This window comes from Pipistrellus hanaki (assembly GCF_964339955.1).
Source record: "Pipistrellus hanaki genome assembly, chromosome: 13".
In the NCBI taxonomy this organism is placed as follows: Eukaryota; Metazoa; Chordata; class Mammalia; order Chiroptera; family Vespertilionidae; genus Pipistrellus; species Pipistrellus hanaki.
Genome location: NC_140515.1, coordinates 49,579,825 through 49,594,367, shown reverse-complemented (window position 1 = coordinate 49,594,367; position 14,543 = coordinate 49,579,825). Strand labels below are relative to the sequence as shown.

Genomic DNA, 14,543 nt, shown 5'->3' with positions numbered 1-14,543 from the left:
TCCTGGAATTATTTTTTCCCTCAGGGATATGGTGAAAGGAATTTTTCCTCATTAAAGTGTATATAAAACAAACAAAATTTATTCTTTATTCCCAGATTAGAAACGATATTTGCCAAATTTGATGAAGTGCAAAATTCAGGCGGTATGATTTTGAGTGTCTGCAAAGGTAAGAATAATTAAATTATTCTAGTTCTTAAACATTTTTTAAGATTATTAACGAACTTTTAGACACTAAAATATGTTTGCAAGTCAACTGTTACATCAGATTTGATTTTGTGGCTTAAAACTTAGTTAAGATATAACAACGTCATTATATCCTGCTGGCCATTTGCACTGACTTGAAATATGAAAATTTAATAATGGGTGTACTCATTCGTGCAAAATGATCCTGTTCTTTTGCCTATGTTTTGTATCTTCTGGGTTGAAGATATGGTGACCTTCTTGTCCTCCATGTTTAATGCATGGAATATGTTTTTTATTCCCATAGTAACTGTTTTACTTGGTTGTTTTTATTAGAAATTGTGGAGTTGATGGGCTCTATTATACCTCTGTGTAGACTACCAGTGATGACACTGGTGAAGAAACACAGACATAGGAACTTTGCCAACATAATTATCTTTGGCTTCTGAATTAAAAGTTGAAGTTAATATGTGGCGTTTATTTGATTTTGTAGTTCCTCTATTTTTTGTAAGGATACTAAATTGTATTTGGTTTTATTCGGTACCATTTACCTAGACTTCAGTCTTTAATTATTAACTAGTCTACATGTAAAGAATATATTCCATTTCAAAAGATAGTATAGATGGTTTTTCACCTAGGTAATTAAGTTCACATTAAAGAGAGTGTGATTAATTTAATACTATGTAAATGATGCTGGAGAAATAATTTGGTATATAAGTTGTATAGTTAAATAATAGGATAACTAGTTTCTAATAAATATAATTTAATTCCCCCCCCCCCCCCCGGATTAAACCAAGATTGAACCTTGTTTTGTTGCAGGAAGGCTGATGGAGTGAGAAATTAGTGTTAAAAAAGATGTGTCTACTTTAATCTAAACTTAGTTCCAGAAGCATAAATTGACTTTAGCACTACTGGTCCTTACCCTGACTGCCAGCTGTTTATCACTCCTCTGAATAGAAGTGTTTTAAGTGCCTTGTCCTTATTTTCTCAGCAGTTACCTCTGTCCATTTCCATAGAAACCAGAAACAGCAGGAAGATGAAGAGTTGTAAAAATTCCTTAAATTAAGACTTGTGTTTTCATACCATTTACAGTGCATTCTCACTTGTATATTCCAAACTTGGTAGTTACAATTCTAAGAAAAAAGAGTATAATGGATATTATAAACTTAAAATGTTTATTATTTGGGTCGAAACCGGTTTGGCTTAGTGGATAGTGCGCTGGCCTGCGGACTGAAAGGTCCCAGGTTCGATTCCAGTCAAGGGCATGTACCTTGGTTGTGGGCACATCTCCAGTAGGGGGTGTGCAGGAGGCAGCTGGTCGATGGTTCTCTCTCATTGATGTTTCTAACTCTCTATCCCTCTCCCTTCCTCTCTGTAAAAAATATATTAATAAATATTTATTATTTGTTATGGTTTATTTTGAAAGTGCTGTCATTTTATTTTGTGAGGTTATTTCTATTACTTTCAAAATAGAAGATTATTTTACCCCCTATTTAAGGTTTTTTTTCTTTTTCTCTTGTTTATCTCTCCATAAACAGGGAGTTTGTGGTTAGTATTTACCATTTATTTCTCTTAGGGGAGTCTTCAGAGATATTTTTTTGTATTGGAGATTATGCTCTGAATATTATAAATATGGTCAAACGTGAATGTTAAAACCTGTAATACATACATATATATATATATATTGGGGTATAGAAATTGGTCATGATGTTTTGTTTTAAAAAATATTTTTATTGATTTCAGAGAGGAGGGAGAGGGAGAGAGATATAGAAACATCGGTGATGAGAGAAAACTATTGATGGGCTGCCTCTTGCTCATTCCCCACTGGGGACCATGCCTGCAACCTGGGCATGTGCCCCAATTGGAAATTGAACTCTGACCTCCTGGTTCATAGGTCATTGCTCAATCCCTGAGCCACACCAGCCAAGCATCCAGATGTTTTTGATGAAAATATACTGTCATTGAAAAATACTTTAATGGCCCTGACCAGTTTGGCTCAGTGGATAGAGCGTTGGCCTTCGGACTGAGGGGTTCCAGGTTTGATTCTGGTCATGGGCATGTACCTTGATTGCAGGCATATCCCAGTAGGGGGTGTGCAGAAGGCAGCTGATCGATGTTTCTCTCTCATTGATGTTTCTAACTTTCTCTCCCTCTCCCTTCCTCTCTGTAAGAAATCAGTAAAATATATTTTTTTAAAAAAAGAAAAATACTGCCGGGACCGGTTTGGCTCAGTGGATAGAGCGTCGGCCTGCGGACTGAAAGGTCCCGGGTTCGATTCCGGTTGAGGGCATGTACCTTGGTTGCGGGCACATCCCCAGTAGGGGGTGTGCAAGAGGCAGCTGATCCATGATTCTCTCTCATCGATGTTTCTAACTCTCTATCCCTCTCTCTTCCTCTCTGTGAAAAATCAATAAAATATATTTAAAAAAAGAAAAAGAAAAATACTTTAGTGGATTTGTTAATAAGGGTGCAGATTAGAAGAGGGAGGCCTGTTTATCTTGTTGACTACCCCCAGCCCCCTTCTCTCCCTTGTCTTTATTTTCTCTCAGTGGCCTAATTCAACCCAAAGGCTTTAAATGGTAACTATTTGCTGATGATTCTTGAATGTGTAGTTCTAGCCCTCACTCATTGTATCTTTTATGCTCTAGATTTGGTAGCCTGTGGCCTCTATGACATTTCCATTTGGATACCTAATGAGCATCCCAGGCTTAGTATGTCCAACATTGAAACCCTGTTGTCTCTGACTCCTTCAAATCTGTTCTTCCCTGCTTTACCCATTTCAGTCAGTGGTACCACTGTCAGCTCAGGCTAGAAATCTGAATTGGCTCCTAATTAGTCCTTTACTAATTAGTCATTTATTAATTAGTCATTTACTGATTAGTCTAGTTTAATTGGTCATTTCTTCCTCTGAAATATTGATATATCTCAAAACATTTTTTTCCATCTCCACTGCTGAAACCCCACTCTAAATCTCCTTTAGTTTTTAGCTAGATTACTACATGTTACAGTTTCATGTTTGACTTCTGGAATCTTTTTTTATCCAGAAGTGAGAATGATCTTAAAATTAGATCGTGTCTCACAGCAGTGAAGAAGACAGTTAAAGATTCTGCCTACATTCTAGTAAGGGAGAAGAGATCATAAACAAGTGAACATATGGGAATCCAGAGTGAATACAGTTGGTGATTGATGAAATACAACTAACCTTTGTTTAATGAAATTAATTTAAATTATTTTTAAAATCCTTGCTGCCAAATCAAAAGCCATTAAATGAGAAAATTATTTCCACTAATAGTATGTTTCATCTCAGCACAGGATACTTGAATAATCGTCACAGGTAGACAAATGTATCAAACACTGAAAACAAATTTTATAAGCAACAAATTAAATGCAAAAAAATAGTTTGTACCCAAAGAATGTAATGAAGGTTTATTCAACTCCTTTTTTATTTCTGCAGAATTTTCAGCCCTTTATTGGCTCATTGTTATTGTGCACTCAAACTGAAACTGTAAACTAAAAGTAATAGAACAGGCCCTGGCCCATGTGGCTCAGGTGATTGAGTGTCATCTTATGCACTGAAAGGTTGCTGGTTTGATTCCTGGTCAGGGCACATATTCAGGTTGTAGGCTCCATTCCCAGTAGGGAGCATGCAGGAGGCAGCCAGTCAATATTTCACATTGATGTTTCTTTCTCTCCCTCTCCCTTTCTCTCTCTCTCTTAAAAAAACAACATCAATTAAAAAGTCTTTAAAAAGTAATAGAACAAGGGACCATTTTAGGTCAAAGTAAACCTAATAAAAATAACTAGAGGCCTAGTGCATGAAACTCTGGCATGGGTAGGGTCCCTAGGCCTGGCCGGTAATCAGGGCCTATTGGGGCCTTCTGGGGGAGCCAGGGTCTTTCTTTGTTCCTCCCCACCCCCACTTCTGTGGTCAGTCCATATCATAGTGAGTAATCAGTCTCCTGGTCCTACTTCCATGGGGACAATTTGCATATAAGGTTTTTATAATTAGATTAATGCACATAATGCACTAAAGAGCCATTAAAGATACCACCTTTTCTTTCTCTTACTTGTGTACATATGCAAAGCAAATTGTTGGGAGTTTACCCAAACATGGCATTTAATTCACATTTGTTCCATATGATATTCTGTGACTAGAAACTTATCATGGTAAGTAAAATTTTTTAGTGTGCCTTTGCCTGAAATCATAATAATGAAACATCACACTTCCTATATTGATTTAGAGTGTTTGGGAATGAAAAGTCATTTTGCTAAATACAGACAAAAACAAAAACCAGGATTTGTTGTAAAAGTGGTATGACTTTTTAAGAGTCATTATAGCTAAAAGCTGTCATCTTAAGTCATTAAGTAAAGTGAATAGGATATGAAGTTGTTAATTAACTCAGTGATGCCACTTTAGAATAATGGGGCAGATTTCTCTGAGAGTTGAGACATTTGAATCGAGACCTGATAAAGGAGAACAAGCTAAGTATAGAATGAACAAAAGGAAAAGTGTTTTGGGCAGAGAAAATGTGACCATGAAGACCCAAAGGTAGAAAGGGTCAGAAGGGAGGTCAGGGTTGGCTAGAGTCCAGTGAGGCTAGGGATGAGTTGGAAGAACGTCGAGTAAATTGTTTCATGTAAGATTTGAGTATTTCGTTTAGTTTAGAAATAGTGAGAAATGCGCAGCACTTTTTGTCTTGAGTGTGTTTCAAGCCTGAGTGTAATTCTAGTATTACAGAGTGTGAGTGAGGCAGAATCCCTAAGTGCAGCGGCATTAGCTCTGCTAGTGGAAGGAAACTGGATTTGAAATTCATCAGACTGTGGCTGAAAGGACACCAGCCCTGCCGGAAAGGAAAGACTGAAAGTGGCAGGCCACTATGATTATCACAGGGCCTGGTGTCCTCCTGGAGCTTTCCAGACAGTCTCCTACGCTAATCAGATGTAAACACCAGTGTTGTTGGTTCTGACTGCAAGCTTTTTTCCCTTTCACTGTGAAAAAACGGAATCATTCTGATTAGTCTAGTGTGAGTGTAGGACCCTAATGCAGTCTAGGCCTGTAATCATTGTAAAATATTTCCCATCTTCTCTGTTTGGAACAATTGCTAGGAAAAGAATTGCTGGAGGCTGGCTATAAAATAATGCATAGAAAGTAGGATATCGAATTACCTTGATATTTGGCTTATTAGAGGCAATAAGGTAACCTACGGTTTAGCTTTTAAAAAAAAAAAATGTTTAAAACCTACCCTTTGGTGAAAAGCAAAGCACCTCTTCTTAGGTTGATTTTTAAAGGTACTGTATTTGTGATCATGAGCCCTAGAGCTTTTCTCTGAGCTCAACAGAGTGCTGATGGGTGTGCAGTTTGGATGGAGGGTGCTCCGTGTCCCTGCAGCTGCGCACTGGCGAGCTTCTGTCTCCACCAGAAGCAAGCTTTGTTCTGCGTGGCCCTGCTGTCCACACACAGAACAGCCTTTGATGGGCTGCCTTTGACGTGATTTGTTTACGGCAGCCAGAAATGCTTCCTGCATAATGAGAGCAGTTAATCGTGGAAACTGGGCTATTCCCGTTGGTGCACTTCTCGCAATCTCCTTTTGTAAATATTAAAAGGATGAAAACCTTTTAAAAAGGCGCAAATCAGTTAATCCATCAGATCATGTGATTGCTACTGATTACATGCATATCTTTAGGGAAGCAGAAAATGATTGCTGAACACATGCCTTGTGTTTTGATGATTGCATTAAAAGTCCCTCCTCCTCCCCCGTGGAATGGCATTTATTGATTCTCCGAGCTTTTCTTATATTGCATTTCAGTCGGCCAGCACAAGGAGAAACATCATAACCTGTGTCTGACTGCTTGTATGCAGTTAAGGAATAATCTTGATCAAGCACCGCTAGGCTCAGCTAAATTAGACAAGGGTTTTCAACAAGACCCCAGACTTTTATTTTGAAATGGAGTAGCAGCTGTTGGCTATTGCGGTGCAGAGCTGCAGCGCAGCCTGGGTCACACAGTGCTCCCGGTGTCTGCAGGCTGCAGGCCGAGCCCAGTGGCGCAGGCACTGAGCTGCATTTATTTGCTGTGCTGTTTGACCTCTTGGTTTGAGAAAGAGCTCCCTGGACCATCTGAATGGCTATGGGAGATGGTAAGATTTATTTTTCTTCTTTTGCTTGTGTTATATACTTCCTTTTAAAGTGACAGTCATTTGCTGTGTAAGGGATATATTTCTCCCTAAAGAATGAAGAAGGTGTGTTGTGTGTGTGTGTGTGTGTGTATACACTCATGTATGATATATACACTTGTGTGCTTACTCGTCACTTGGTATCTTTTTCTATTTGATATGTCTGTATGAGATTTGGCAAATATAAGGTAACAATTTACCTTGTAGCCCAAGCAAGCCCTCAGTCTTTGGTGGTAGATACGAAGAAGCAATATTGGAAGAAACTGGAATATATGCAAAAGCTTTAAAGAGAGAACATGGCCTTTGGAAGAATGACAGGTTTTGGCAGGAAGGTTTGGTTAACTAGCTTGACATCTTTCCTGTGGTATTTGACAACAAGTAGTAGAATTCTATGGCATAAAGTAGTAAAAGAGGCAAAATGGCTTGCCATAGACACTATTTTAATTAATATGCTTGTGATTTGTCATTGTCCCTAGTAAACAATTCTAGAAAATACTCTTTTACAGTTTCTATATAATAGGGTATTAATTAGATTAAAATTTGATTTTGCCAGTGCTTTATTGTGATTTAGTTGTATTTGTCCTTACCTAAGAGTATAAAACTAAGCAGTCAAATCATCTAAAAAATATTTCTATAATGCATTTTAGTTCCCAAAGCACTTTTGTATACTTAGTATACGTTAACATCAGGTACAGATAACTATGAAGTATACAGAGTATTTTGATATTTTCATTTCACAGATTAGAAAACTGAGGCTTGCTGAGATTGTAAACAAGGTAAATTGTTACCTTATATTTGCCAGGCACAGAACAAACTAGAACCAAATCTAGTGCATTTGTATTGTCCTTCATAGCACATAATAATTGAGGTGTTTTTTTTCCTTTTTTCCTTATTAAATCTTTTGTTAAAACACTTAGAGGTATAATTTCTAATTGCATCAATACCAAAGGGGAATTTGAGGTTACTCAAAAATGTTTTGTGTATTTTTTCACTAAGTTCATAAGGAAGACTGACTGTATTTGGAAGTTTTAACTCTAATAGCTTCAGCCTTCCTTATGACTATGCAATGATTTCCCTCTAAGGAGTTTGTCCCCTTGGAACTATGAGGAATAGGATGCAAACTTATCAAAATGATGATATTAGTAATGGTCATTTAAATTATTATGTATGTGTTAATGGAAATTTGATAGTAAATTTTGTTTTGCATATTGTTATCGTTTATTTCAAGAATTTGTGTAAAAAAATTTATGTAACTGTTTTATATGACCTTATATAAATAAGTAACAATTTAATTTTAACTACTAATTTTTAAGATAAAAGCCATCAAGTTTTCATATACTTAAGGACATTGCCAAGTTGTTTGTATAAATCCTAATTTACAGGCAACTTTAAATATTGCATTTGGTTTGGGCCATATTCAGATTTTATTTCTTAAGCATAAAGGTTCAGTGGCTATCAAGTTATAGTTATACTTAGTTTTTCTATTTTCACATGGTATATAAATGCATTCAGACTGTTTAGGAATGTCTTGATTTTTTAAAAAATCAAAGTAATCTCTTATAAAACTCAGAGGTTAACCTTCTGTTCATTCTTTTCTTCAAAATGGAAATACCTTTATTGTATTTTATTGATAATTAAAGTGATACACCTTTATTAAAAAATTAAAAATCTGCATAGTAAACAATAAAGTTAGAAATACATATATACAGAGAGATTTATAGCTATAACATTTTCATATACTCTGCATATTTAATCTCTCACGTGTAATGTACATACACCATACTGTTATCATGTGAACATATATATAACAATTGGATTGCACTATTCCTATGTTTTTTATTTCTTCATTTTGAATTATGAACTTAAGACAAATGCAATCTTATTTTTAAAATTCAAACAATGCAGATAGAGCAACTACCTGTAAGCCTTAATCATAGGTATAAACTGAGGTGAATACTTTTATTAGTATGGAGTTTGTCTTTTCATACCTTACATGCATATTAAGTATTAAAATATGTATCATTCTGAACATATATTTTCCATTTGCTGTGTGCTCAATATGGCATAGAGATTTTTTAATGCAGTCAAGTGTAACTGCCTTATTTGTTTGAACTGTTGCATAGAATTTCATAGTATGATAACCATTTCTTCTGTTATGGAATTTTAGATAGTTTAATCACATTATTTTTCTAAATGATTATGCAAAAACACCTTTGTACAAAACGTATATGTGTATATATATACACATATACCTACACATATATATTTCTTAAAGTAGTCTAAGAAGTAGAATTTTTGGATCCAAGTTTTTTTTTATTTATTTCAAATTGCATTAGCTCTAATTTCTGCCAAAAGAGGCTTTACCAATTACCACCAACAGTGCCTATTATCCTGCATTCTTTTCCGTTTTTGTTGTTATTAATCTTTTTAAAATTTGCTTATCAATGAGTAATACCTCACCCTTTTATTTATTTATTTATTTATTTGTTTGTTTGTTTGTTTATTTTTACCTTACCCTTTTAAAATCATCTTTGCTTACAATAAGGTTGATCATCTTCATAAGTTTGCTTATTTGTATTTCCTTTTCTATGGATTACCTTCTAGCATCCTTAGGCAACTTTTTGGCTGTTTGACTTTTTTGTTGCTTATTTATAATTGCTCTTTATATATTCTGGTTATTAATCTATTATCTATTAAATGTTACATAAGCTTAACTTCAACAAACTTGGATTTGTGAAGCACTATAAAGACTATCAATTGAAGAGTTTCAGGTATCTTTCTGTTTAGCTGTATTTATACTTACCCAAGAGTATAAAACTAAAAGCAGTCAAATGACTGTGAAATAACTCTGGGCAGTCAAACCTGATAGAGTTAAAAACCTGGAGGATTATTATGTGGCGCTGAGCCCTGCAGTCTGCCTCAAAAGCTCATAAGAGGAATTTGGCCTTTTGTTGTTATGCCAAAGAGTGGCTGGAAAAAAAAGGTTTTGTTGCAAATAGACTCTTTGTAAACTTTTAATACTTCAACACAATTTATTATTTCAAACATGAATGAATATTTTTAAAAATGTATATAATTGATTATATAACTTTGACCTCCTAGAGGTAAGCCTTCTGGGACCACTCCAAATAGACATATAACTACTGGTTTGGGGAGCTAGGGCACAGCAGTAAGAAATGATGCTGAATTCTGAATGGATGATCTCTTCCATATCCTGGAATATCCCAAAATTTTCTTCTGGGAGCAATGATAAAGGGGGGCGGGGGGGGGGGGGAGGGAGTCTATAAGGAGAAAAAGTCAATTACAAGGGACAAAAGATTGAGTATTTAGCAATAATATAGGCAGTAATTAGCAGACACTAAGATTGAAAATCTTAGCCTTCGTGAAGAGGGCTCATTTACCCCCATTTGGGTGCAAGACCTTGGGCCCAGTTGCAACCTAACCTCAAAAATGATGTTGCTAATGAACCTGAATCTTCAAGGAAAGGTTTACAGCGTTGTAGAATGTATATGTTGATGTTCTTGATAGCTTATGACCAACCTGTAGCTGTCAAGAAAATTTACCTGAGCCTGGTTGATGTGGCTCAGTGGTTGAACATCAACTTATGAACCAGGAGGTCATGGTTTGATTCTGGGTTGGGGCACATGCTTGGGTTGCAGGCTTGGTCCCCAGTGGGGGGTTGGGGGGGGGGGCGTGCTGGAGGCAGCAGGTCAGTGATTCTTTCTCATCTATTTAAAAAAAAATTTTTTTTTACCTGAAATGATTAGATTGTGTAAAGGTTCTAAATAAACCGTTTTTTGAGCTGCATTTATTATTTAGTTTGATATTATGTTTTCATGAAATGTATTAATTTTGTTAATACCAGATGGTTTAAATTGTGTTTGCCCCTTCACTGAACTATTGAAGATCTTAAAATTTTAAAGGGCCCCCTTAAAGAAAAGGGTAAATGCCTTCAAATAGTTGATACCTATCCCGAAATTTTCAGAGATGTTATCAATTTCTTCACCTCTTTTTAAACTTTGTATAATATAAACTTACTTTTTTTTTTATAAATGAAATAGCTTATTTAAGACTAACTTGCTGCTGAGAATACAGCATCTTCAAGTGAATGTAAAAATTTGGCCATTGTTCTATTTTGAAGCATTTAGATTTTTCAATTTCTAATTGTTTTACTAAAATTTTTTGTTTTAGTTTTAATGAAGACATTTTACATTTTTACTGTTTGGTTATTTTACTTTTGAGGGCTTGTGATTTTCTTTAGCTTTGGGAAATCTGTTGCTGTTGTTTTTAATATAAGTTTCTCCCCTTCATTAGCTTTAGTCTCTCCTTAGGGAATTGTTATTGCTGTTGAAGCTCCTGGGTTGATTTACTGCGTCCTTTTTGTTTGTCTTCTAAAGTTTTACATCTTTCTCTTTTATGTTGTATCCTGGGAGATTTCCTTGACTCTCATCCAGCCCTCCTATTAAATTTTAATTTTGCCAAAAAATATTCAAATAGTTCCAAGAACTTTGTTTTTCCTTCCCTGATGGTTCCATTTTTACAGAATCGTGTGTATGTGTATGTGCACATGTGTAAGCTTGCACAAACACACCTGTATGTAAAATACTGAGCTCACGGAATTGGGAGTGGGAAAAGCTTAATGATGAAATCATTCTATAGATTTTTCATTTGTTTCTTGCTATGCATGCCTGTACTTTCTGGCTTAGAAATTATTACTTCTGTCATTCTCCAAGGTAGATCAGTTCTCTCTGCTGTTTGAGTGGGCTTCTGAGAATTCTAAGTTGCAGTTTTGCTGTGGTGTTATTCTTCAAAAGCCTTTTATACTTTTTATTTGCATTTTATTAGAATTGTTGCTATCTTTTAGGTGCTGTTTTCACATACTCTCTCTGCCTCACCTCATTTTCTTTGCTCTTATGGTTTTACTTATCATTTTATTGGAGTTCCATTGTAGGATTTTAAGGAAGAGAGTAACATTATTAAAATTATATTTTTAGGAGAATTTTCAAACATAACCAGAATTGGAAAATATTGTGATAAACCTGCATTACCAGCCATTATCCAGCTTCAACAAATTATCGATACAAAGACAATTATTATTTATCAGTATTCCTACTTATCTTCCCCAGCCCTACTATCTTGCTGGACTACAATGTGTATGTATGTATGTGTGTGCAAGTGCATATTTCCTTAATTGTTTCATAAATATCCTTTTACATTTTAAATTTGCATTCAAACAAGGTTTATCATTGCAGTTGGTTGATAATGTCTTTTTTTAAATTTTTGGATTTCAGGGAGGAAGGGAGAGAGAAAAACGTCAATAGTGAGAGAAAATCATTGGTTGGCTTCTTCTTGCATGCCCCTACTGGGGATCGAACCCACAAGTCGGGCATGTGCCCTTGATTGCAATCGAACCCGGAACCCTTCAGTCCACAGGTCCGTGCTTTGTCCACTAAGCCAAACCAGCTAGGGCTTGAAATACCTCTTAGGGCTCTATTTAAAGCAGTTGTCTGTCTTTTTCTCCTTTCGCCATTTATTAAAGAAAAAAACAGCCGAGACCGGTTTGGCTCAATGGAAAGAGCGTTGGCTTGGGGACTGAAGGGTCCCGGGTTCGATTCCGGTCAAGGGCATGTACCTTGGTTGCGGGCATATCCCCAGTAGGGGGTGTGCAAGAGGCAGCTGATCGATGACTCTCTCTCATAGATGTTTCTAACTCTCTATCTCTCCCCTTCCTCTCTGTACAAAATCAATAAAATATATTTTTTTTAAAATGTTAAAAAAAAGAAAAGAAAAAGAAAAAAACACCTGTCTGATAAAATCTAGTATGGCTATATTAGATTTTGTTCATTACATTGCCATGTGATTTTATGTTGCTTGTTTATTTAAAATGTTTTTATATCCCTTGTATTTTCTGAAAATTGAAAATTCTGATAATGTCTTGATCAGAATCAGGTCTGATTTTTTGGGGGGGACTGGGAGGTCTTGTTTTTCCTTTTGTTTGTTGTTGTTGTTAATCCTCACCTGAGGATATTTTTCCCATTGATTTTTACTTTTTTAAAAACTTTTGATTTCAGAAAGAGAGAGAAAGAAACATCAATGATGAGAGATAAATCATTGATTGGCTGCCTCCTGCATATTCCCTATTGGGGATCGAGCCCACAACTTGGGAATCGAACTGTGTGACCTCCAGCTTCATAGGTCAATGCTCAAACATTGAGCCAGCTAGGCTCTATTAGTATTTAGACAGAGTGGAATGGAGGGAGGGAGAGAGGGAGAGAGGGAGGGAGGGAGGGAGGGAGGGAGGGAGGGAGGGAGGGAGGGAGGGAGAAAGAGAGAGAGATATGCTTGTCTCCCGAACGTGCCCCAACCAGTATCAGATTTGGAACCTGAAACCCAGGTTCAGGCCCTTGACTAGGAATCAAACCCGTCACCCTCTGGTCCTTGGGCCAACTCTCTAATAACTGAGGACATCAGCCAGAGTGGTTTTTCTTTTGATACAGATTTTTGTATGTGGTAAAATATATTGTTTGTCAGAAGGCATACACTGTCTGGTTGTCTTTCGTTGTATTAATATTGAATAGGTGTTACCAGCCTCATATAAAGTTTCCTATCAGTCTTTCACTGAATGGTTTCAGCAGCCATTGGTCCAAATTATTATTTTTTTTTGGAAGGTTGCATTATCTGTGTTGTGGTCTCAGAAGGTCAAGAATAGAACCAAGGATGCCGAAACCGGTTTGGCTCAGTGGATAGAGCGTCGGCCTGCGGTCTGAAAGCTCCCGGGTTCGATTCTGGTCAAGGGCATGTGCCTTGGTTGCGGGCACATCCCCAGTAGGGGGTGTGCAAGAGGCAGCTGATCCATGATTCTCTCTCATCGATGTTTCTAACTCTCTATCCCTCTCTCTTCCTCTCTGTGAAAAATCAATAAAATATATTTTAAAAAAAAAGAAAGAAAAAGAATAGAATCAAGGAGACCAATTAAGAAGTTGTAGCAATATAGGCAGAGATAATATTGGTCTGGCTATAGACTAGGAGTGGCAGAGGAAGTAAAGAAAAATAGTTGTATATAACTTAGAGTTATATACAATAAGAGCTGCTGATAGAAAGTCCATGCAAGGCAGAGGAGAGAACTTGGAATGAGGCTTTCGGTTGTAAGCTTGAGTTGACTACATGATGATATCATTTACTGGCATAGGGGAAGACAAGAAGAATGGGTTTGGAGATGTGTTGGTGTTAGGTTACCTATGTCAAATTCTCTAATATTCTTAGAGAGACTTCTACTGAGCAGTTGAATATATAGACCTGAAAATGAGAGATGGTGTAAGCTAGAGATAAACATTTTAAAATTGTCAGCATGTAGAAGATATTTTAAATAAACTGTTGAGAATTGATGAAGCCATTTAGAAAGTGTGCAGCCAGGAGAAAAGGAGGACATTCAACATTTAATGGTTGGGTAAAAGAAGAAGAGACTGAGCAAGAAGGACTTGTGAGATCAGAAGAAAGTCAAGGAGGATATCCTAACATAAAAACAGTGGGGAGTGCAAACAACTAAAATTTGTTTACGTTTTCTGAAATACATGCTATTTAATAGAGGGATTACTAGAGGCCCAGTGCATGACATTCGTACACTGGGGAGTGGGGGTTCCCTCAGCCTGGTCTGTGCCCTCTCGTAGTTCGGGACCCCTTGGGGGATGTACACCTGCCAGTTGTCGGACATCCCTCAAAAGGTCCTTAGCTCCTGTGTTGAGTGTCTGCCTCCTGGTGATCAGTGCATGTTATAGTAACTGGTTGTTCAACCATTCGGTCAATTTGCATATTAGGGTTTTATTATATAGGATTGTTTTCTAGTATCAGTTGCTAATTTAGCTGTTAGATATAACCATGATCATTGTTGGATATGCAAGAGTGTGAAACAGTTCAGAAATCCAAAGTCCTATTGCTTGGTGTCTTTGTTTGTTTGTTTGTTTGTTTTTAATATATTTTATTGATTTTTTACAGAGAGGAAGGGAGAGGAATAGAGAGTTAGAAACATCGATGAGAGAGAATCATCGATCAGCTGCCTCTTGCACACCCCCTACTGGGGATGTGTCTGCAACCAATGTACATGCCCTTGATCGGAATTGAACCTGGGACCTTTCAGTCCGCAGGCTTACGCTCTATCCACTGAGCCAAACTGGTTTTGGCATGGTGTTTTAAT

General features: G+C 36.6%; 1 protein-coding gene across 23 annotated transcripts in view; it reads left to right on the top strand.

Annotated features, from left to right (window-relative positions):
- CLASP2 (cytoplasmic linker associated protein 2) overlaps positions 1-14,543 on the top strand; it is a 130,441-nt gene that overhangs the window by 19,264 nt on the left and 96,634 nt on the right. For 21 of the 23 annotated variants that reach the window (XM_084902165.1, XM_084902184.1, XM_084902183.1 and 18 more), the window contains exon 7: positions 96-166. In XM_084902165.1, the coding sequence (XP_084758291.1) occupies positions 96-166 (71 nt within the window). Of the gene's footprint in view, positions 1-95; positions 167-6,164; positions 6,317-14,543 lie in introns of those variants that run through there. The other 2 variants (XM_084902182.1, XM_084902174.1) reach the window with 2 other exon arrangements.